This window comes from Somniosus microcephalus, unplaced genomic scaffold (genome assembly GCF_052327205.1).
Source record: "Somniosus microcephalus isolate GS21.2 unplaced genomic scaffold, FLI_Smic_1.0 scaffold183, whole genome shotgun sequence".
Lineage (NCBI taxonomy): Eukaryota > Metazoa > Chordata > Chondrichthyes > Squaliformes > Somniosidae > Somniosus > Somniosus microcephalus.
The window spans coordinates 212,294-234,884 of NW_028225370.1; the positions used below are offsets into that span (position 1 = coordinate 212,294).

The 22,591-nt window shown below is 51.3% G+C and overlaps 1 protein-coding gene across 5 annotated transcripts in view; it reads left to right on the forward strand.

Annotated features, from left to right (window-relative positions):
* The first annotated feature begins 3,115 nt into the window (after window positions 1-3,115).
* LOC147082087 (NACHT, LRR and PYD domains-containing protein 3-like) overlaps window positions 3,116-22,591 on the forward strand; it is a 113,120-nt gene continuing 93,644 nt past the window's right edge. For 2 of the 5 annotated variants that reach the window (XM_085980456.1, XM_085980457.1), the window contains exon 1: window positions 18,113-18,680. In XM_085980456.1, coding sequence (XP_085836582.1) covers window positions 18,662-18,680 — 19 coding nt within the window. In that variant the 5' untranslated portion in view covers window positions 18,113-18,661. Of the gene's footprint in view, window positions 3,632-18,110; window positions 18,681-22,591 lie in introns of those variants that run through there. The other 3 variants (XM_085980459.1, XM_085980458.1, XM_085980460.1) reach the window with 3 other exon arrangements.

A 22,591-nucleotide genomic window follows, 5' to 3' on the forward strand; every position in this document is an offset into this window, starting at 1 on the left:
GGAGAGGTCTGCCTGGCCTGCTGAGTTTTGCAGCATTGTCTGTGGTGATTTTAGACCCTTTAACACCATTGTTCACTGTGGCCATGGAGAGGCCTGCCTGGCCTGCTGAGTTTCCCAGCATTGTCTGTGGTGATTTTAGACCCTTTAACACCATTGTTCACTGTGGCCATGGAGAGGCCTGCCTGGCCTGCTGAGTTTTGCAGCATTGTCTGTGGTGGGCGGGACCCCGAGGCGCTCCGGGCGGTGATTGGTGGAGGCGGCTGTCAATCCTCGAGCCGCAGCCAATAGAAGAGCCGGACTCAGTGAGGGACTTTATTTGGGCGCTGTGCGGCCGCAGTGCGCATGCTCGGCGCTGCTCGCAGTCCCCGGATGAGGCTCCGCTTTGAGGAAGGAGCTAAAATGGCGGCGGGACTGAGGATGGATCCGGAGTGGGAGTGGCCGGCCGGTCGTGGTGCGGAGGATCAGGGAATCTCCGACATTTATAGCAGCGCCGGCCTTCCCTGGGAACTGTGGGTCGGGGGGAGGGGGAAGTGTTTGGGTCGGAGGGCGGGAGGGGGAAGTGTTTGGGTCGGAGGGCGGGAGGGGGAAGTGTTTGGGTCGGAGGGCGGGAGGGGGAAGTGTTTGGGTCGGAGGGCGGGAGGGGGAAGTGTTTGGGTCGGAGGGCGGGAGGGGGAAGTGTTTGGGTCGGAGGGCGGGAGGGGGAAGTGTTTGGGTCGGAGGGCGGGAGGGGGAAGTGTTTGGGTCGGAGGGCGGGAGGGGGAAGTGTTTGGGTCGGAGGGCGGGAGGGGGAAGTGTTTGGGTCGGAGGGCGGGAGGGGGAAGTGTTTGGGTCGGAGGGCGGGAGGGGGAAGTGTTTGGGTCGGAGGGCGGGAGGGGGAAGTGTTTGGGTCGGAGGGCGGGAGGGGGAAGTGTTTGGGTCGGAGGGCGGGAGGGGGAAGTGTTTGGGTCGGAGGGCGGGAGGGGGAAGTGTTTGGGTCGGAGGGCGGGAGGGGGAAGTGTTTGGGTCGGAGGGCGGGAGGGGGAAGTGTTTGGGTCGGAGGGCGGGAGGGGGAAGTGTTTGGGTCGGAGGGCGGGAGGGGGAAGTGTTTGGGTCGGAGGGCGGGAGGGGGAAGTGTTTGGGTCGGAGGGCGGGAGGGGGAAGTGTTTGGGTCGGAGGGCGGGAGGGGGAAGTGTTTGGGTCGGAGGGCGGGAGGGGGAAGTGTTTGGGGCGGGGGGGGAGAGGGGGAAGTGTTTGGGGCGGGGGGGGAGAGGGGGAAGTGTTTGGGGCGGGGGGGGGAGAGGGGGAAGTGTTTGGGGCGGGGGGGGAGAGGGGGAAGTGTTTGGGGCGGGGGGGGAGAGGGGGAAGTGTTTGGGGCGGGGGGGGAGAGGGGGAAGTGTTTGGGGCGGGGGGGGAGAGGGGGAAGTGTTTGGGGCGGGGGGGGAGAGGGGGAAGTGTTTGGGGCGGGGGGGGAGAGGGGGAAGTGTTTGGGGCGGGGGGGGAGAGGGGGAAGTGTTTGGGGCGGGGGGGGAGAGGGGGAAGTGTTTGGGGCGGGGGGGGAGAGGGGGAAGTGTTTGGGGCGGGGGGGGAGAGGGGGAAGTGTTTGGGGCGGGGGGGGAGAGGGGGAAGTGTTTGGGGCGGGGGGGGGAAGGGGAAGTGTTTGGGGCGGGGGGGGAAGTGGAAGTGTTTGGGGCGGAGGGCGGGAGGGGGAAGTGTTTGGGTCGGAGGGCGGGGGGGGAGAGGGGGAAGTGTTTGGGGCGGGAGGGGAAGTGTTTGGGTCGGAGGGCGGGGGGGGGGAAGTGTTTGGGTCGGAGGGCGGGGGGGGAGAGGGGGAAGTGTTTGGGGCGGGGGGGGGAGAGGGGGAAGTGTTTGGGGCGGGGGGGGAGAGGGGGAAGTGTTTGGGGCGGGGGGGAGAGGGGGAAGTGTTTGGGGCGGGGGGGGAGAGGGGGAAGTGTTTGGGGCGGGGGGGGAGAGGGGGAAGTGTTTAACCCGGGGAGGATGGGCCCAGTGAGATCAGACAGTGTGTAACCCGGGGAGGATGGGCCCAGTGAGATCAGACAGTGTGTAACCCGGGGAGGATGGGCCCAGTGAGATCAGACAGTGTGTAACCCGGGGAGGATGGGCCCAGTGAGATCAGACAGTGTGTAACCCGGGGAGGATGGGCCCAGTGAGATCAGACAGTGTGTAACCCGGGGAGGATGGGCCCAGTGAGATCAGACAGTGTGTAACCCGGGGAGGATGGGCCCAGTGAGATCAGACAGTATGCAACCCGGGGAGGATGGGCCCAGTGAGATCAGACAGTGTGTAACCCGGGGAGGATGGGCCCAGTGAGATCAGACAGTGTGTAACCCGGGGAGGATGGGCCCAGTGAGATCAGACAGTGTGTAACCCGGGGAGGATGGGCCCAGTGAGATCAGACAGTGTGTAACCCGGGGAGGATGGGCCCAGTGAGATCAGACAGTGTGTAACCCGGGGAGGATGGGCCCAGTGAGATCAGACAGTGTGTAACCCGGGGAGGATGGGCCCAGTGAGATCAGACAGTGTGTAACCCGGGGAGGATGGGCCCAGTGAGATCAGACAGTGTGTAACCCGGGGAGGATGGGCCCAGTGAGATCAGACAGTGTGTAACCCGGGGAGGGTGGGCCCAGTGAGATCAGACAGTGTGTAACCCGGGGAGGATGGGCCCAGTGAGATCAGACAGGTGTGTAACCCGGGGAGGATGGGCCCAGTGAGATCAGACAGTGTGTAACCCGGGGAGGATGGGCCCAGTGAGATCAGACAGTGTGTAACCCGGGGAGGATGGGCCCAGTGAGATCAGACAGTGTGTAACCCGGGGAGGATGGGCCCAGTGAGATCAGTGTGTAACCCGGGGAGGATGGGCCCAGTGAGATCAGACAGTGTGTAACCCGGGGAGGATGGGCCCAGTGAGATCAGACAGTGTGTAACCCGGGGAGGATGGGCCCAGTGAGATCAGACAGTGTGTAACCCGGGGAGGGTGGGCCCAGTGTGATCAGACAGTGTGTAACCCGGGGAGGATGGGCCCAGTGAGATCAGACAGTGTGTAACCTGGGGAGGATGGGCCCAGTGAGATCATAGTGTGTAACCCGGGGAGGATGGGCCCAGTGAGATCAGACAGTGTGTAACCCGGGGAGGATGGGCCCCGTGAGATCAGACAGTGTGTAACCCGGGGAGGATGGGCCCAGTGAGATCAGTGTGTAACCCGGGGAGGATGGGCCCAGTGAGATCAGACAGTGTGTAACCCGGGGAGGATGGGCCCAGTGAGATCAGTGTGTAACCCGGGGAGGATGGGCCCAGTGAGATCAGGCAGTGTGATTTGCTGGACGCCATGGCGGGGATCTGAGAAAAGGGACAAAAATCAGACAGAAGCACTCGGACCTAAACTTTTATTTTTATTAAGCAGAAGAAAAGTCTACATTACATTACTTCACACTCTTCATGTTGTTATTTTCAGTTCTGCCATAATTAGATCTCCCGGTGAAAGACTGAGTGATTGAGAAAGGTTCACAGCTGAGAGTAAACAGGGATTGTAGACTGAGGAACGACAGCAGGTGAACCAACACAGGATTGTGAGAGCACCAACTGGAGAGAACCCTTCCGATTCAAAGAGCTTCCAGAGATCGACTGGGGAAAAAAGGTAAGAGGAAGTCCCATTGACTCAGATACACACTGGTCCTGGAGATAGACTGGGGAGAAAGGTCAGAGAGAGTCCCATTGACTCAGATACACACTGGTCCTGGAGATGGACTGGGGAGAAAGGTCAGAGAGAGTCCCATTGACTCAGATACACACTGGTCCTGGAGATGGACTGGGGAGAAAGGTCAGAGAGTCCCATTGACTCAGATACACACTGGCCCTGGAGATAGACTGGGGAGAAAGGTCAGAGAGAGTCCCATTGACTCCGATACACACTGGTCCTGGAGATGGACCGGGGAGAAAGGTCAGAGAGAGTCCCATTGACTCAGATACACACTGGTCCTGGAGATAGACTGGGGAGAAAGGTCAGAGAGAGTCCCATTGACTCAGATACACACTGGTCCTGGAGATGGACTGGGGAGAAAGGTCAGAGAGTCCCATTGACTCAGATACACACTGGTCCTGGAGATGGACTGGGGAGAAAGGTCAGAGAGAGTCCCATTGACTCAGATACACACTGGTCCTGGAGATGGACTGGGGAGAAAGGTCAGAGAGAGTCCCATTGACTCAGATACACACTGGTCCTGGAGATGGACTGGGGAGAAAGGTCAGAGAGAGTCCCATTGACTCAGATACACACTGGCCCTGGAGATAGACTGGGGAGAAAGGTCAGAGAGAGTCCCATTGACTCAGATACACACTGGTCCTGGAGATAGACTGGGGAGAAAGGTCAGAGAGTCTGATTGACTGACTCCGATACACACTGGTTCCTCCCTCCCTTCCATTTCCTGATTTACAGCTATTTCTGGGATGTTACTTGAATCCTCTATAGTGAAGACCGATGCAAAATACCTGTTCAATTCAGCTCCCATCTCCTTATTTTCCATTATTCCCCAAACTCACTTTCTATAGGACCAATGCTCACTTTGTTAACACTTTTTTTTTCTTTTTAAATATCTATAGAAACTCTTACTATCTGTTTTTATATTTCTAGCTAGCTTTCTCTCATACTCTAATTTTTCTCTCCTTAATTAATCTTTTAGTCATGCTCTGCTGTTTTTTATATTCTGTCCAATCTTCTGAGCTGCCAGCCGCCTTTGCGCAATTATCTGCTTTTTCTTTAAGTTTGATACTTTAACTTCTTTAGTTAACCACGGATGGTGGGTCCTCCCCTTGGAAATTTTCTTTCTCTTTGGAATGTATCTATTCTGTGTATTCTGAAATATCCCCGTAAATGTCTGCCACTGCATCTTTATTGACCTCTCCCTTAACCTAATTTGCCAGTTCACTTTAGCTAGCTCTGCTTTCATGCCCTCAGAATTGCCCTTATTTAAGCTTAAAATACTAGTCTAGGACCCACTCTTCTCTCCCTCAAACTGAAGGTAAAATTCAATCATATTATGATCGCTGCTACCTAGGGGCTCCTTCACTATGAGGTCATTAATTAATCCTATCTCGTTGCACAATACCAGGTCTAGTATAGCCTGCTCTCTGGTTGGCTCCAGAACGTGCTGTTGTAAGAAACTATCCCGAAAACATTCTATGAACTCCTCATTTATGCTACCTTTGCCGGTCTGATTTTTCCAGTCTCTGTGTAGATTAAATCCCCCATGATTATTGCCATACCTTTCTGACAAGCTCCCATTATTTCTTCCTTTATACTCCATCCTACCGTGTGGTTACTGTTAGGGGGCCTGTACACCACTCCCACAAGTGACTTCTTGCCTTTATCATTTCTCATCTCTACCCAAACCGCTCCTACATCCTGGTTTCCTGAACTTAGGTCATCCCTCTCTATTGTGCTAATACCATTAATTAACAGAGCCACCCCTCCACCTTTTCCTAGCTTTCTGTCCTCCCTAAATGTCACGTACTCTTCAATATTCAGGTCCCAATCGACGTCATCCTGCAGCCATGTTTCTGTAATGATGATCAGATCAGACTTATTTATTTCTATTTGCGCTATCAGTTCATCTGTTTTGTTTCGAATGCTACGTGTATTCAGATGCAGAGCCTTTAGTTTTGTCCTTTTATTATTTTTGTAACCTCTAGCCTTATCTGTTGATTTACTCTTAGATTTGTCCTCTCTATCCCTTCCTGTCACGGTCTGTTTATCATTTCCCATATTACTACCTTTCTCTGTTGCCTTGTCTCCACTCTTTGATTTACCACATCTCAACAAGTTTGATCCCTTGCCCCCACTATTTAGTTTAAAACCCTCTCTACCGCCCTAGTTATATGACTCGCCAGAACACTGGTCCCAGCATGGTTCGGGTGAAGACCGTCCCAACGATACAGATCCCACTTTCCCCAGTATGGTGCCAGTGCCCCAGGAATCAAAACCCATTTCTCCCACACCAGTCTGTGAGCCACGCATTCATCTCTCTAATTTTATTTACCCTATGCCAATTTGCTCGTGGCTCAGGTAATAATGCAGACATTATTACCCTTGAGGTTCTGCTTTTTGAATTAGCCCCTAGCTGCACAGTCTCTCAGCAGAACCTCTTTCCTAGTTCTAACTGTGTCATTGGTACCTATATGGACCACGACGACTGGCTCCTCCCCCTCCCACTGCAAGTTCCTCTCCAGCCCAGAGCAGATGTCCTGAATCCTGGCATCCGGCAGGCAACACAGCTGTCTGGACTCCCGCTCTTGGCTGCAGAGAACTGTATCTATCCCCCTGACTATACTGTCCAATGACCACTATCTTCCTATTAACTCCCCCCGCTTGAATCGCTTCCTGTACCTCGGTGCCACGGTCAGTTTGCTCATCCACCCTGCAGCCACCGCTTTCACCCATACAGGCCGCAAGAACCTCGAACCTGTTGGACAATTGCAAAGGCTGAGGCTCCTCCACCTCCTGGGTCCCCATACCTGCCTCACTTTTAATTTAATTTGATTTAATTAACAGGTAAGGCATGGCAGGAGAGCTCTGTGCCATGGTATGCTCTTCCTGCACTATGTGGGAAATCAGGGACACTTCCTGTGTCCCTGACAACCATGTGTGCGGGAAGTGTATCCAGCTGCAGCTACTGGCAGACCACATGCGGTGCTGGAGCTGCGAGTGGATACATACTGGAGCATTTACGATGCTGAGGACGTCGTGGATAGTACATTTAGGGAGTTGGTCACACTGCAGGTAAAGGCTGCACAGGCAGGAAGAGAATGGGTGATGGCCAGGCAGAGTAGTAGGCGCAGGCAGGTAGTGCAGGGGTCCCGTGTGGTCATACCCCTCTCAAACAGATATACCGCTTTGGATATTGTTGGGGAGGATGGCTTATCAGGGGAAGGCAGCAGCAGCCAACTTCCTGGCACCGTGGGTGGTTCTGCTGCACAGGACGGGACGAAAAAGAGTGAGAGCTATAGTAATAGGGGATTCTATTGTACAGGGAACAGATAGGCGTTTCTGTGGCCGCAAACGTGACTCCAGGATGGTATGTTGCCTCCCTGGTGCAAGGGTCAAGGATGTCTGAGTGGCTGCAGAATATTTTGGAAGGGGAGGGTGAACAGCCAGTTGTCGTGGTGCATATAGGTACCAACGATATAGGTAAAAAACGGGATGAGGTCCTAAAAGCTGAATATAGGGAGTTAGGAGGTAAATTAAAAAAACAGGACCTCAAAGGTAGTAATCTCAGGATTGCTACCAGTGCCACGTGCTAGTCAGTAGAAATAGAAGAATATTTCAGATGAATACGTGGCTGGAGGAATGGTGCCAGGGGGAGGGATTCAAATTCCTGGGACATTGGAACCGGTTCTGGGGAGGTGGGACCAGTACAAAATGGACGGTTTGCACCTAGGCAGGGCCGGGACCGATGTCCTAGGGGGAGTGTTTGCTAGTGCTGTGGGGGAGGGTTTAAACTAAAATGGCAGGGGGTTGGGAACATGAGCAGGGAGACAGAGGAAAGGGAAACAAGGATAAAAGCAAAAGACAGGAAGGAGAAAAACAAAAGTGGCAGACAGAGAAATCAAGGGTTTAAATCAAACATGGCCACAGTAAATAATAATTCTAAAAAGGTCTAAGAGGGTTAAAAAAACAAGCCTGAAGGCTTTGTGTCTTAATGCGAGGAGCATTCGTAATAAGGTGGATGAATTAGCTGTGCAAATAGAGGTAAACGGATGTATGATTGGGACTCCGGAAACATGGCTCCAGGGTGACCAAGGCTGGGAACTCAACATCCAGGGGTATTCAATATTCAGCAAAGATGGACAAAAAGGAAAAGGAGGTGGGGTAGCATTGCTGGTTAAAGAGGGATTAACACAATGGTAAGGAAGGATATTAGCTCTGATGATGTGGAATCTGTATGGGTAGAGCTGAGAAATACCAAGGGGCAGAAAACGTTAGTGGGAGTGTCATATAGACCCCCAAACATTAATGCTGAGGTTGGAGATGGCATTAAAAGGGAAATTAGAGAAGCGTGCAATAAGGGCACAGCAGTTAACACAGGTGACTTTAATCTACATATAGATTGGGCTAACCAAATTAGTAACAATACTGTGGAGGAGGAATTCCTGGAGTGTATACAAGATGGTTTCCTGGACCAATATGTTGAGGGACCAAGTAGAGATCAGGCCATCTTAGACTGGGTATTATGTAATGAGAGGATTAATTAGCAATCTTGTTGTGCGAGGCCCCTTGGGTCGGAGCGATCATAATATGATAGAATTCTTCATTAAGATGGAGAGTGAAGTAGTTGACTTGGAGACTAGGGTCCTGAATTTAAATAAAGGAAACTACGATGGTAGAGGTAGACTACCCTTTATCCGGACTTCCGAAACCCTCTAAAAACCGAAGGTTTTTTCAGTCAGCGTAAGTCGTGCGCACGACCCCCCGCAGACACCCCCGACCCCCCCCCGCGGACCCCCGCCGACTTACGCTGAGCGTCAGCGTAAGTCGTGCGCACGACCCCCCGCCGACCCCCCCCCGCGGACCCCCGCTGACCCTGACCGTAAGTCGGCGGGGGTTGGGGTCGGCGGGGGGTCGTGCGCACGACCCCCCCCCCCACCGCGGACCCCCCCCCCCCCCCCGCGGACCCCTGCCGGCCCACCTTCCGAAATCCGAAATTCTCCGAAAACCGAAACACGGCTGGTCCCGAGGTTTTCGGATAAAGGATAGTCTACCTGTATGAGGCGCGAGTTGGGTAGGATTGATTGGGGAATGTTACTCAAAGGGTTGACGGTGGATAGGCAATGGCAAACATTCAAATCGCATGGATGAACTACAGAATTTGTTCATCTCTGTTTGGCATAACAATAAAAAAAAAGTTGACTCAACCGTGGCTAACAAGGGAAATTAGGGATAGCATAAGATCCAAGGAGAGGACATATAAATTGGCCAGAAAAAGCAGTAAACCTGAGGGTTGGGAGCAGTTTAGGATTCAGCAAAGGAGGACAAAGGGATTAATTAAGAGGGGGAAAATAGAGTATGAGAGTAAGCTTGCAGGGAACATATAAACTGACTGTAAAAGCTTTTATAGATATGTGAAGAGGAAAAAGATTGGTGAAGTCGAGTGTAGGTCCCTTGCAGTCAGAATCAGGGGAATTTATAATGAGGAACAAAGAAATGGCAGACCAATTAAATACATACTTTGGTTCCGTCTTCACAAAGCAGGACACAAATAACCTCCCAGAGATGTCGGGGAACATAGGGTCTAATGAGAGGGAGGAACTGAAATAAATCAGTATTTGTAGGGATATTGACGGGATTGAAGGCCGATAAATCCCCAGGGCCTGATAATTTACATCCTAGGGTACTTAAGGAAGTGGCCCGAGAAACAGTAGATGCATTGCTGGTCATCTTCCAAAATTCGATAGACTCTGGAATAGTTCCCATGGATTGGAGGGTAGCTAATGTTACCCCACTATTCAAAAAAGATGGTAGAGAGAAAACGGGGAATTACAGACCGATAAGCCTGACATCGGTAGTGGGGAAAATGCTAGAGTCCATTATAAAAGATGTAATAGCAGAGCACTTGGAAAACAGTGACCAGATCGGACAAAGTCAACATGGATCTAAAAAGGTAAATCGTGCTTGACTAATCTACTGGAATTTTTTGAGGATGTAACTGGTTAAATAGGTAAGGGAGAACCAGTGGATGTGGTGTGTTTGGACTTTCAGAAGGCTTTCGATAAGGTCCCGCATAAGAGATTAGTGTGTAAAGTTAAGGCACATGGGATTGGGGGCAAGGTATTGACTTGGATAGATAACTGGTTGGCAGACAGAAAGCAAAGTGTTGGAATAAATGGCTCTTTTTCCGAGTGGCAGGCAGTGACTCGTGGGGTACCCCAGGGATCAGTTCTCGGACCCCAGCTATTCACAATATATATTAATGATCTGGACAAGGGAACGAGATGTAATATCTCCAAGTTTGCAGATGACACAAACCTGGGTGGACGTGTGTGCTGTGAGGAGGATGCAGAGAAACTCCAGTATGATTTGGACAGGTTGGGTGATTGGGCAGAGGCATGGCAGATGCAATTTCACGTGGATAAATGCGAGGTTATCCACTTCGGTGTCAAAAACAAGGTGGCTGATTATTATCTGATTGGCAATAGATTGGGAGAAGGAGAAGTGCAACGAGACCTGGGCGTCCTTGTGCACCAATCGCTGAAGGTAAGCATGCAGGTGCAGCAGGCGGTTAAGAAGGCAAATAGTATGTTGGCCTTCGTAGCAAGAGGGTTTGAGTACAGGAACAAGGATGTCTTGCTGCAGTTGTACAGGGCCTTGGTGAGACCACACCATGAGTATTGTGTGCAGTTTTGGTCGCCTTATCTGAGGAAGGATGTACTTGCCATGGAAGGAGTGCAGCGAAGATTCACCAGGCTGAAGGGGCCGAATGGCCTACTCCTATCTTCTATGTTTCAATGTTTCTGATACCTGGGATGGCAGGAATGATGTATGAGGAGAGATTGGGTCGATTGGGCTTATACTCGCTGGAGTTTAGAAGAATGAGAGGGGATCTCATTGAAATTTATAAAATTCTAACAGGACTAGACAGACTAGATGCAGGAAGGATGTTCCCGATGGCGGGGGAGTCCAGAACCAGGGGTCACAGTCTAAGGATAAGGGGTAAGCCATTTAGGACAGAGATGAGGAGGAATTTCTTCACCCAGAGAGTGGTGAACCTGTGGAATTCTCTACCACAGAAGGCAATGGAGGCCAATTCATTAAATATATTCAAGAAGGAGTTAGATATATTTCTTAAGGCTAAAGGGATCAAGGGATATGGGGAGAAAGCAGGGACCGGGCACTGAATTTGGATGATCAGCCATGATCCCATTGAATGGCGGAGCAGGCTCGAGGTTTCATGAAGGGGAAGTCATGTTTAACAAATTTGCTTGAGTTTTTTGAGGAAGTAACATACAGGGTGGATAAAGGGGAACCAGTGGACGTAGTGTATTTAGACTTCCAAAAGGCATTTGACAAGGTGCCACACAAGATTATTGCTCAAGATAAAAAAAATCACGGGATTGGGGGTAATATTCTGGCGTGGGTGGAGGATTGGCTCTCTAACAGAAAGCAGAGAGTTGGGATAAAAGGTTCGTTCTCAGACTGGCAACCAGTAACTAGTGGTGTTCTGCAGGGGTCAGTGCTGGGTCCCCAACTCTTCACAATCTATATTAACGATTTGGAGGAGGGGACCGAGTGTAACATATCAAAGTTTGCAGATGATACAAAGATGGGAGGGAAAGTAGTGAGTGAGGAGGACATAAAAAACCTGCAAAGGGACATAGACAGGCTAAGTAAGTGGGCAGAGATTTGGCAGGTGGAATACAATACTGGAAAGTGTGAGGTTATGCACTTTGGCAGGAAAAATCATAGAGCAAGTTATTATCTTAATGGCAAGAAACTGGAAAGTACTGTAGTACAAAGGGATCTGGGGGTCCTGGTGCACGAAACTCAAAAAGTTAGTATGCAGGTGCAGCAAGTGATCAAGAAGGCCAATGGAATGTTGGCTTTTATTGCTAGGGGGATAGAATACAAAAACAGGGAGGTATTGCTGCAGTTGTACAAGGTATTGGTGAGACCGCACCTGGAATACTGCATACAGTTTTGGTGTCCATACTTAAGACATACTTGCTCTCGAGTCAGTACAAAGAAGGTTCACTCAGTTAATCCCGGGGATGAGGGGGTGGACATATGAGGAGAGGTTGAGTAGATTGGGACTCTACACATTGGAGTTCAGAAGTAAGAGAGGCGACCTTATTGAAACATATAAGATTGTGAAGGGGCTTGATCGGGTGGATGCGGTGAGGATGTTCCCAATGATGGGTGAAACTAGAACGAGGGGGCATAATCTTAGAATAAGGGGCTGCTCTTTCAAAACTGATGAGGAGAAACTTCTTCACTCAGGGTGGTAGGTTTGTGGAATTTGCTGCCCCAGAAAGCTGTGGAAGCTACATCATTAAGTAAATTTAAAACAGAAATAGATAGTTTCCTAGAAGTAAAGGGAATTAAGGGTTACAGGGAGCGGGCAGGAAATTGGACATGAGTCTAGGTTCGGAATGGTCATGGCCCTGTGGGTAGTGGAGTGGGCCCAGGGGCTGTGTAGCCTGGTTCTGATCCTACTGTGTTCTAATTCTGTGTTAGATTTCAGGAGATGGTTTTATTCCTGTTCCTGGCTAGGGTGGAGATCGCCTTTACAGAAGGTAAGTACTGTAGAAAATATAGGGACAGAGTGATCTCGACGAGTTTCGATCGCCTAGATGGGTCGGAGAGGAATTTCCCAGATTTTTTTCTCCCAAATTGGCCATTGGGTCATTTATCTGGTTTTTCGCCTCTCCTGGGAGACCACATGGGCTCGGGTGGATGGAGAGTGATAGAAGATTTGAGGTTAGGATCAGATCAGCCATGATCTCATTGAATGTCAGAGCAGGCTCGAGGGGCCGAATGGCCTACTCCTGCTCCTATCTTCTATGTTTCTGTTCCAAGCTGCACTCCGTGACAAACTGCACCATGTTGTGAATTACAATTCTGAACTGACGCTGGATTTACTGAGTTATTTTCTATCAGTAAATCTATTTCTGAATTTCACGATGGCAGTTGAATTAAATGATTATCGTTTTAGTAAAAACTGATAAAATGATATGTAAACCTTATATTTTAATGATTAGTAAAATTATTTTGTGTTGTCAGAAAAAGTTTCTTGTTGGTCCCATGATCCAGGTGTATGAATACATACCATTCCATAACAGTAACAGATTTAGATAGTTTAAGACAATCTGATTTCCAGCGGTCACAGGGTGTATCTCCAACAATGTGACTATTTTATTGATGTATTTCTGTAGATGCGGCGCTGCTTAATGTCCTGTACAGCTGGAACTGGCGGTGGATTCAGTAAACCCACAGTGTCAGGTCTGGTGGTGTAAAAAATCCGTTATTGGAATCGCAGCTTCATGGTTAGAAACACTGGCTGAATGTTCAGGGTTAATGTTCTTCACTAAACTCCGAACATGTGATGCTGGTTTTGTTATTTCCGTTTTCAGTTATTGTCGGTGAGTGATTTCCTCTATTGCCAGGGTAACAATCTGTCAGATCTCAGTACAAGAGGCCTTGGTTCCTTTTATATCTGAAAGACCGTGAAACATTCAGTGTAAACTGTCCATGTACTCGGCAGTCCAGGAGTAGGAACCTGTTGGTTCTGAGCAGTAGGGTATGTAGATACATATAATTGGTAAGACTTCCTGTTGCCATGGTTTAGTAATGGTTCTTTTTAAATTTGATAAACTCTGTCTCATTATATTTTTGAGTAGTGAATATTGTTCCACATGTTGTTCAGTTCTGGGCACCACCCCTCAGGAGAGAGTTGTTGGTTTTGGAGGGGATGTAGAGGGGGTTCATCGGATGATACCTGAGCTAAAATGGCTCAATTATGAGGACAGGTTGCAAAGACTAGGCTTGTATACCCTTCAATATAGAAGATCAGGGGACGATCTAATTGAGGTGTTTAAGATGATTAAAGAAGTTGGCAGGATAGATAGAGAAACTATTGTTCCTCTGGGGGTGGGGGGGGGGGGCAGTCCTGAACAATGAGGCTTAAACTTCAACTTGGAGCTAGGCTGGCGCTCTGTGACTGAGGGAACTCGGCTCCATTCAGCACACAGCCCGACAGCGGCTGCTCAGCCCCGAGTTTAGATCACAGCGAGGGAGGGAGGGCCACAGCGCTGGTTCGTAATTCAGAAGAGAAAATGGCGCATTTCCGTCTACAGGAGTGAGAAAGCGGAAGTCTCAGTTCTAATGATTTATATCACAGGGAGGGATGTTAATGTGGAACAGAACCGGTTTGTAATGGAGGGGAGATTCCTGTCAGCATCAGGTCCCGGGGAATGAGCTGAACTGGCTCACAATACAGGTGCTGGTCCGGGGGTGGAGGGCACGGTGGGTTCATCATGTCCCGGGGAATGAGCTGAACTGGCTCACAATATAGGGGCTGGTCCGGGGGTGGAGGGTGCGGTGGGTTCATCAGCTCCCGGGGAATGAGCTGAACCGACTCACAATACAGGGTCTGGTCCGGGGGTGGAGGGCGCCGTGGGTTCATCAGGTCCCGGGGAATGAGCTGAACCGACTCACAATATAGGGGCTGGTCCGGGGGTGGAGGGCGCGGTGGGTTCATCAGGTCCCGGGGAATGAGCTGAACCGGCTCACAATATAGGGGCTGGTCCGGGGGTGGAGGGCACGGTGGGTTCATCAGGTCCCGGGGAATGAGCTGAACCGACTCACAATATAGGGGCTGGTCCGGGGGTGGAGGGCGCGGTGGGTTCATCAGGTCCCGGGGAATGAGCTGAACCGGCTCACAATACAAGGGCTGGTCCAGGGGTGGAGGGCACGGTGGGTTCATCAGGTGCCGGGGAATGAGCTGAACCGGCTCACAATATAGGGGCTGGTCCGGGGGTGGAGGGCGCGGTGGGTTCATCAGGTCCCGGGGAATTAGCTGAACCATCTCGCAATACAGAAACATGGCTCCAGAGTGACCAAGGCTGGGAACTCAACATCCAGGGGTATTCAATATTCAGGAAAGATAAGCAAAAAGGAAAAGGAGGTGGGGTAGCATTGCTGGTTAAAGAGGAATTAACACAATGGTAAGGAAGGATATTAGCTCTGATGATGTGGAATCTGTATGGGTAGAGCTGAGAAATACCAAGGGGCAGAAAACGTTAGTGGGAGTGGTATATAGACCTCCAAACAGTAATGCGGAGGTTGGGGATGGCATTAAAAGGGAAATTAAAGAAGCGTGCAATAAGGGCACAGCAGTCATCATGGGTGACTTTAATCTACATATAGATTGGGCTAACCAAATTAGTAACAATACTGTGGAGGAGGAATTCCTGGAGTGTTTACGGGATGGTTTCCTGGACCAATATGTCGATGAACCAACCAGAGATCAGGCCATCTTAGACTGGGTATTATGTAATGAGAGGATTAATTAGCAATCTTGTTGTGCGAGGCCCCTTGGGTCGAAGCGATCATAATATGACAGAATTCTTCATTAAGATGGAGAGTGAAGTAGTTGACTCAGACTAGGGTCCTGAATTTAAGTAAAGGAAACTATGATGGTATGTGGCGCGAGTTGGGTAGGATTGATTGGGGAATGTTACTCAAAGGGTTGATGGTGGATAGGCAATGGCAAACATTCAAAGATCGCATGGATGAACTACATAATTTGTTCATCTCTGTTTGACATAAAAATAAAACAAAAAAGTTGACTCAACCATGGCTAACAAGGGAAATTAGGGATAGCATAAGATCCAAGGAGAGGACATATAAATTGGCCTGAAAAAGCAGCAAACCTGAGGTTTGGGAGCAGTTTAGGATTCAGCAAAGGAGGACAAAGGGATTAATTAAGAGGGGGAAAATAGAGTATGAGAGTTTGCTTGCAGGGAACATATAAACTGACTGTAAAATCTTCTATAGATATGTGAAGAGAAAAAGTTTGGTGAAGTCAAGTGTAGGTCCCTTGCAGTCAGAATCAGGAAAATCTACAATGGGGAACAAAGAAATGGCTGACCAATTAAATACATACTTTGGTTCCGTCTTCACAAAGCAGGACACAAATAACCTCCCAGAGATGTCGGGGAACATAGGGTCTAATGAGAGGGAGGAACTGAAAGAAATCAGTATTTGTAGGGAAATTGACGGGATTGAAGGCTGATATATCCCCAATGCCTGATCCTTTACATCCTAGGGTACTTAAGGAAGTGGCCCGAGAAATAGTAGATGCATTGCTGGTCATCTTCCAAAATTCGATAGACTCGAACAGTTCCCATGGATTGGAGGGTAGCTAATGTTACCCCACTATTCACCAAAGGTGGTAGATAGAAAACGGGGAATTACAGACCGATAAGCCTGACATCGGTAGTGGGGAAAATGCTAGAGTCCATTATAAAAGATGTAATAGCAGAGCACTTGGAAAACATGGATTTACAAAAGGTAAATCGTGCTTGACTAATCTACTGGAATTTTTTGAGGATGTAACTGGTAAAATAGGTAACGGAGAACCAGTGGATGTGGTGTATTTGGACTTTCAGAAGGCTTTCGATAAGGTCCCGCATAAGAGATGAGCATGTAAAGTTAAGGCACATGGGCTTAGGGGCAAGGTACTGACTTGGATAGAGAACTGGTTGGCAGACAAAGCAAAGAGTTGGAATAAATGGGTCTTTTTCTGAGTGGCAGGCAGTGACTAGTTGGGTACGGCAGGGATCGGTCCTCGGACCCCAGCTATTCACAATATATATAAATGATCTAGACGAGGGAACTAGATGTAATATCTCCAACTTTGCAGACGACACAAAGCTGGGTGGGCGTGTGTGCTGTGACGAGGATGCTGAGAAAGTCCAGTATGATTTGGACAGGTTGGGTGATTGGGCAGAAGCATGGCAGATGCAGTATAATGTGGATAAATGCGAGGTTATCCACTTCGGTGGCAAAAACAGGAAGGCAGATTATTATCTGAACGGTAATAGATTGGGAGAAGGGGAAGTGCAACGAGACCTGGGTGTCCTTGTGCACCAGTCGCTGAAGGTAAGCATGCAGGTGCAGCAGGCGGTGAAGAAGGCAAATGATATGTTGGCCTTCGTAGCGAGAGGGTTCGAGTACAGGAACAAGGATGTCTTGCTGCAGTTGTACAGGGCCTTGGTGAGACCACATCTGGAGTATTGTGTGCAGTTTTCGTCACCTTATCTGAGGAAGGATGTTATTGCCATGGAGGGAGTGCAGCAAAGATTCACCAGACTGATGCCTGGGATCAGGGTATTGGTGAGGCCACACCTGGAATACTGCGTGCAGTTTTGGTTTCCATATTTAAGAAAAGATATACTTGCTCTCGAGGCGGTTCAGAGAAGGTTCACTCGGCTGATTCCGGAGATGAGGGGGTTGACGTATGAGGAAAGGTTGAGTTGGTTGGGACTCTACTCATTGGAGTTCAGAAGAATGAGAGGTGATCTTATCGAAACATATAAGATTGTGAGGGGGCTTGATCGGGTGGATACGGTGAGGATGTTTCCACTGATGGGTGAGACTAGAACTAGGGGGCATAATCTAAGAATAAGGGGCTGCCCCTTCAAAACTGAGATGAGGAGAAACTTCTTCACTCAGGGTAGTAAATCTATGGAATTTGCTGCCCCAGAGAGCTGTGGAAGCTGCGACTTTATATAAATTTAAAATGGAGATAGACAGTTTCCTAGCAGATAAGGGAATTAAGGGTTACGGGGAGAGGGCAGGGAAGTGGAGGTGAGTCTAGATTCGGATCAGCCATGATCCTATTGAATGGCGGAGCAGGCCCGAGGGGCCGTATGGCCTACTCCTGCTCCTACTCCTGATCCTACTTATGTTCTTATGATGGCAGGAATGACATATGAGGAGAGATTGGGTCGATTGGGCTAATACTCGCTGGAGTTTAGAAGAATGAGAGGGGATCTCATTGAAACTTGTAAAATTCTAACAGGACTAGACAGACTAGATGCAGGAAGGATGTTCCTGATGGCCGGGGAGTCCAGAACCAGGGGTCACAGTCTAAGGATAAGGGGTAAGCCATTTCGGACAGAGATGAGGCATTTCTTCACCCAGAGAGTGGTGAACCTGTGGAATTCTCTACCACAGAAGGCAGTAGAGGCCAATTCATTAAATATATTCAAGAAGGAGTTGGATATATTTCTTAAGGCTAAAGGGATCAAGGGATATGGGGAGAAGGCAGGGACAGGGTACTGAGTTTGGATGATCAGCCATGATCTCATTGAATGGTGGAGCAGGCTCGAGGGGCCGAATGGCCTACTCCTGCTCCTATCTTCTATGTTTCTATGTTTCTGTTCCAAGCTGCACTCCGTGACAAACTGCACCATGTTGTGAATTACAATTCTGAACTGGACGCTGGATTTACTGAGTTATTTTCTATCAGTAAATCTATTTCTGAAGTTCACGATGGCAGTTGAATTAAATGATTATCGTTTTAGTAAAAACTGATAAAATGATATGTAAATCTTATATTTTAATGATTAGTAAAATTATTTTGTGTTGTCAGAAAAAAGTTTCTTGTTGGTCCCATGATCCAGGTGTATGGATACATACAATTCCATAACAGTAACAGATTTGATAGTTTAAGACAATCTGATTTTTCAGTGGTCACAGGGTGAATCTCCAACAATGTGACTATTTTATTGATGTATTTCTGTAGATGTGGCACTGCTTAATGTTCTGTACAGCTGGAACTGGCGGTGGATTCAGTAAACCCGCAGTGTCAGGTCTGGTGGTGTAAAAAATCCGTTATTGGAATTGCAGCTTCATGGTTAGAAACACTGGCTGAATGTTCAGGGTTAATGTTCTTCACTAAACTCCGAACATGTGATGCTGGTTTTGTTATTTCCGTTTTCAGTTATTGTCGGTGAGTGATTTCCTCTATTGCCAGGGTAACAATCTGTCAGATCTCAGTACAAGAGGCCTTGGCTCCAATTTATATCTGAAAGACTGTGAAACATTCAGTGTAAACTGTCCATGTACTCGGCAGTCCAGGAGTAGGAACCTGTTGGTTCTGAGCAGTAGGGTATGCAGATACATATCATTGGTAAGACTTCCTGTTAGCATGGTTTAGTAACTTTCTTTTTTAAATTTGATAAACTGTCTCATTATATTCTTGAGTAGTGAATATTGTTGCACATGTTGTTCAGTTCTGGGCACCACCCCTCAAGAGAGATGTTGGCCTTGGAGGGGATGTAGCGCCGATTCATCGGATGATACCTGAGCTAAAATGGTTAAATTATCAGGACAGGTTGCAAAGACTAACCTTCTATTCCCTTGAATATAGAAGATCAGGGGATGATCTAATTGAGGTGTTTAAGATGATTAAAGGAGTTGACAGGATAGATAGAGAAACTATTGTTCCTCTGGGGGTGGGGGGGGGGGGCAGTCCTGAACAATGAGGCTTAAACTTCAACTTGGAGCTAGGCTGGCGCTCTGTGACTGAGGGAACTCCGCTCCATTCAGCACACAGCCCGACAGCGGATGCCCAGCCCCGAGTTTAGATAACAGCGAGGGAGGGAGGGTCACAGCGCTGGTTAGTAACTCTGCAGAGAAAATGGCGCATTTCCGTCTACAGGAGTGAGAAAGAGGAAGTCTCAGTTCTAATGATTTATATCACAGGGAGGGGTGTTAATGTGGAACAGAACCGGTTTGTAATGGAGGGGAGATTCCTGTCAGCATCAGGTCCCGGGGAATGAGCTGAACAGACTCACAATACAGGGGCTGGTCCGGGGGTGGAGGGGGCGGTGGGTTCATCAGGTCTTGGGGAATGAGCTGAACCGACTCACAATACAGAGGCTGGTCCGGGGGTGGAGGGCACGGTGGGTTCATCAGGTCCCGGGGAATGAGCTGAACCGACTCACAATACAGGGGCTGGTCCGGGGGTGGAGGGGGCGGTGGGTTCATCAGGTCCCGGGGAATGAGCTGAACCGATTCACAATACAGGGGCTGGTCCGGGGGTGGAGGGGGCGGTGGGTTCATCAGGTCCCGGGGAATGAGCTGAACTGACTCTCAATACAGGGGCTGGTCCGGGGGTGGAGGGGGCTGTGGGTTCATCAGGTCCCGGGGAATGAGCTGAACCGACTCACAATACAGGGGCTGGTCCGGGGGTGGAGGGCTCGGTGGGTTCATCAGGTCCTGGGGAATGAGCTGAACTGACTCACAATACAGGGGCTGGTCCGGGGGTGGAGGGCACGGTGGGTTCATCAGGTCCCGGGGAATGAGCTGAACCGACTCACAATACAGGGGCTGGTCCGGGGGTGGAGGGGGCGGTGGGTTCATCAGGTCCCGGGGAATGAGCTGAACCGACTCACAATACAGGGGCTGGTCCGGGGGTGGAGGACGCGGTGGGTTCATCAGGTCCCGGGGAATGAGCTGAACCGACTCTCAATACAGGGGCTGGTCCGGGGGTGGAGGGCGCGGTGGGTTCATCAGGTCCCGGGGAATGAGCTGAACCGACTCACAATACAGGGGCTGGTCCGGGGGTGGAGGGCGCGGTGGGTTCATCAGGTCCTGGGGAATGAGCTGAACCGACTCACAATACAGGGGCTGGTCCGGGGGTGGAGGGAGCGGTGGGTTCATCAGGTCCTGGGGAATGAGCTGAACCGACTCACAATACAGGGGCTGGTCCGGGGGTGGAGGGGGCGGTGGGTTCATCAGGTCCCGGGGAATGAGCTGAACCGACTCACAATACAGGGGCTGGTCCGGGGGTGGAGGGCACGGTGGGTTCATCAGGTCCCGGGGAATGAGCTGAACCGACTCACAATACAGGGGCTGGTCCGGGGGTGGAGGGGGGCGGTGGGTTCATCAGGTCCCGGGGAATGAGCTGAACCGACTCACAATACAGGGGCTGGTCCGGGGGTGGAGGGCGCGGTGGGTTCATCATGTCCCGGGGAATGAGCTGAACCGACTCACAATACAGGGGCTGGTCCGGGGGTGGAGGGCACGGTGGGTTCATCAGGTCCCGGGGAATGAGCTGAACCGACTCACAATACAGGGGCTGGTCCGGGGGTGGAGGGGGCGGTGGGTTCATCAGGTCCCGGGGAATGAGCTGAACCGACTCACAATACAGGGGCTGGTCCGGGGGTGGAGGGGGCGGTGGGTTCATCAGGTCCCGGGGAATGAGCTGAACCGGCTCACAATACAGGGGCTGGTCCGGGGGTGGAGGGGGCAGTGGGTTCATCAGGTCCCGGGGAATGAGCTGAACCGACTCACAATACAGGGGCTGGTCCGGGGGTGGAGGGGGCGGTGGGTTCATCAGGTCCCGGGGAATGAGCTGAACCGACTCACAATACAGGGGCTGGTCCGGGGGTGGAGGGGGCGGTGGGTTCATCAGGTCCCGGGGAATGAGCTGAACCGACTCTCAATACAGGGGCTGGTCCGGGGGTGGAGGGGGCGGTGGGTTCATCAGGTCCCGGGGAATGAGCTGAACCGACTCACAATACAGGGGCTGGTCCGGGGGTGGAGGGGGCGGTGGGTTCATCAGGTCCCGGGGAATGAGCTGAACCGACTCACAATACAGGGGGTGGTCCGGGGGTGGAGGGGGCGGTGGGTTCATCAGGTCCCGGGGAATGAGCTGAACCGCCTCACAATACAGGGGCTGGTCCGGGGGTGGAGGGGGCGGTGGGTTCATCAGGTCCCGGGGAATGAGCTGAACCGACTCACAATACAGGGGCTGGTCCGGGGGTGGAGGGGGCGGTGGGTTCATCAGGTCCCGGGGAATGAGCTGAACCGACTCACAATACAGGGGCTGGTCCGGGGGTGGAGGGGGCGGTGGGTTCATCAGGTCCCGGGGAATGAGCTGAACCGACTCACAATACAGGGGCTGGTCCGGGGGTGGAGGGGGCGGTGGGTTCATCAGGTCCTGGGGAATGAGCTGAACCGACTCACAATACAGGGGCTGGTCCGGGGGTGGAGTGCGCGGTGGGTTCATCAGGTCCCGGGGAATGAGCTGAACCGACTCACAATACAGGGGCTGGTCCGGGGCTGGAGGGCGCGGTGGGTTCATCAGGTCCCGGGGAATGAGCTGAACCGACTCACAATACAGGGGCTGGTCCGGGGGTGGAGGGCACGGTGGGTTCATCAGGTCCCGGGGAATGAGCTGAACCGACTCACAATACAGGGGCTGGTCCGGGGGTGGAGGGCACGGTGGGTTCATCAGGTCCCGGGGAATGAGCTGAACCGACTCATAATACAGGGGCTGGTCCGGGGGTGGAGGGCGCGGTGGGTTCATCAGGTCCCGGGGAATGAGCTGAACCGACTCTCAATACAGGGGCTGGTCCGGGGGTCGAGGGCGCGGTGGGTTCATCAGGTCCTGGGGAATGAGCTGAACCGACTCACAATACAGGGGCTGGTCCGGGGGTGGAGGGGGCGGTGGGTTCATCAGGTCCTGGGGAATGAGCTGAACCGACTCACAATACAGGGGCTGGTCCGGGGGTGGAGGGCACGGTGGGTTCATCAGGTCCCGGGGAATGAGCTGAACCGACTCACAATACAGGGGCTGGTCCGGGGGTGGAGGGGACGGTGGGTTCATCAGGTCCCGGGGAATGAGCTGAACCGACTCACAATACAGGGGCTGGTCCGGGGGTGGAGGGCGCGGTGGGTTCATCAGGTCCCAGGGAATGAGCTGAACCGACTCACAATACAGGGGCTGGTCCGGGGGTGGAGGGGGCGGTGGGTTCATCAGGTCCCGGGGAATGAGCTGAACCGACTCACAATACAGGGGCTGGTCCGGGGGTGGAGGGGGCGGTGGGTTCATCAGGTCCCGGGGAATGAGCTGAACCGTCTCACAATACAGGGGCTGGTCCGGGGGTGGAGGGGGCGGTGGGTTCATCAGGTCCCGGGGAATGAGCTGAACCGACTCACAATACAGGGGCTGGTCCGGGGGTGGAGGGGGCGGTGGGTTCATCAGGTCCCGGGGAATGAGCTGAACCGACTCACAATACAGGGGCTGGTCCG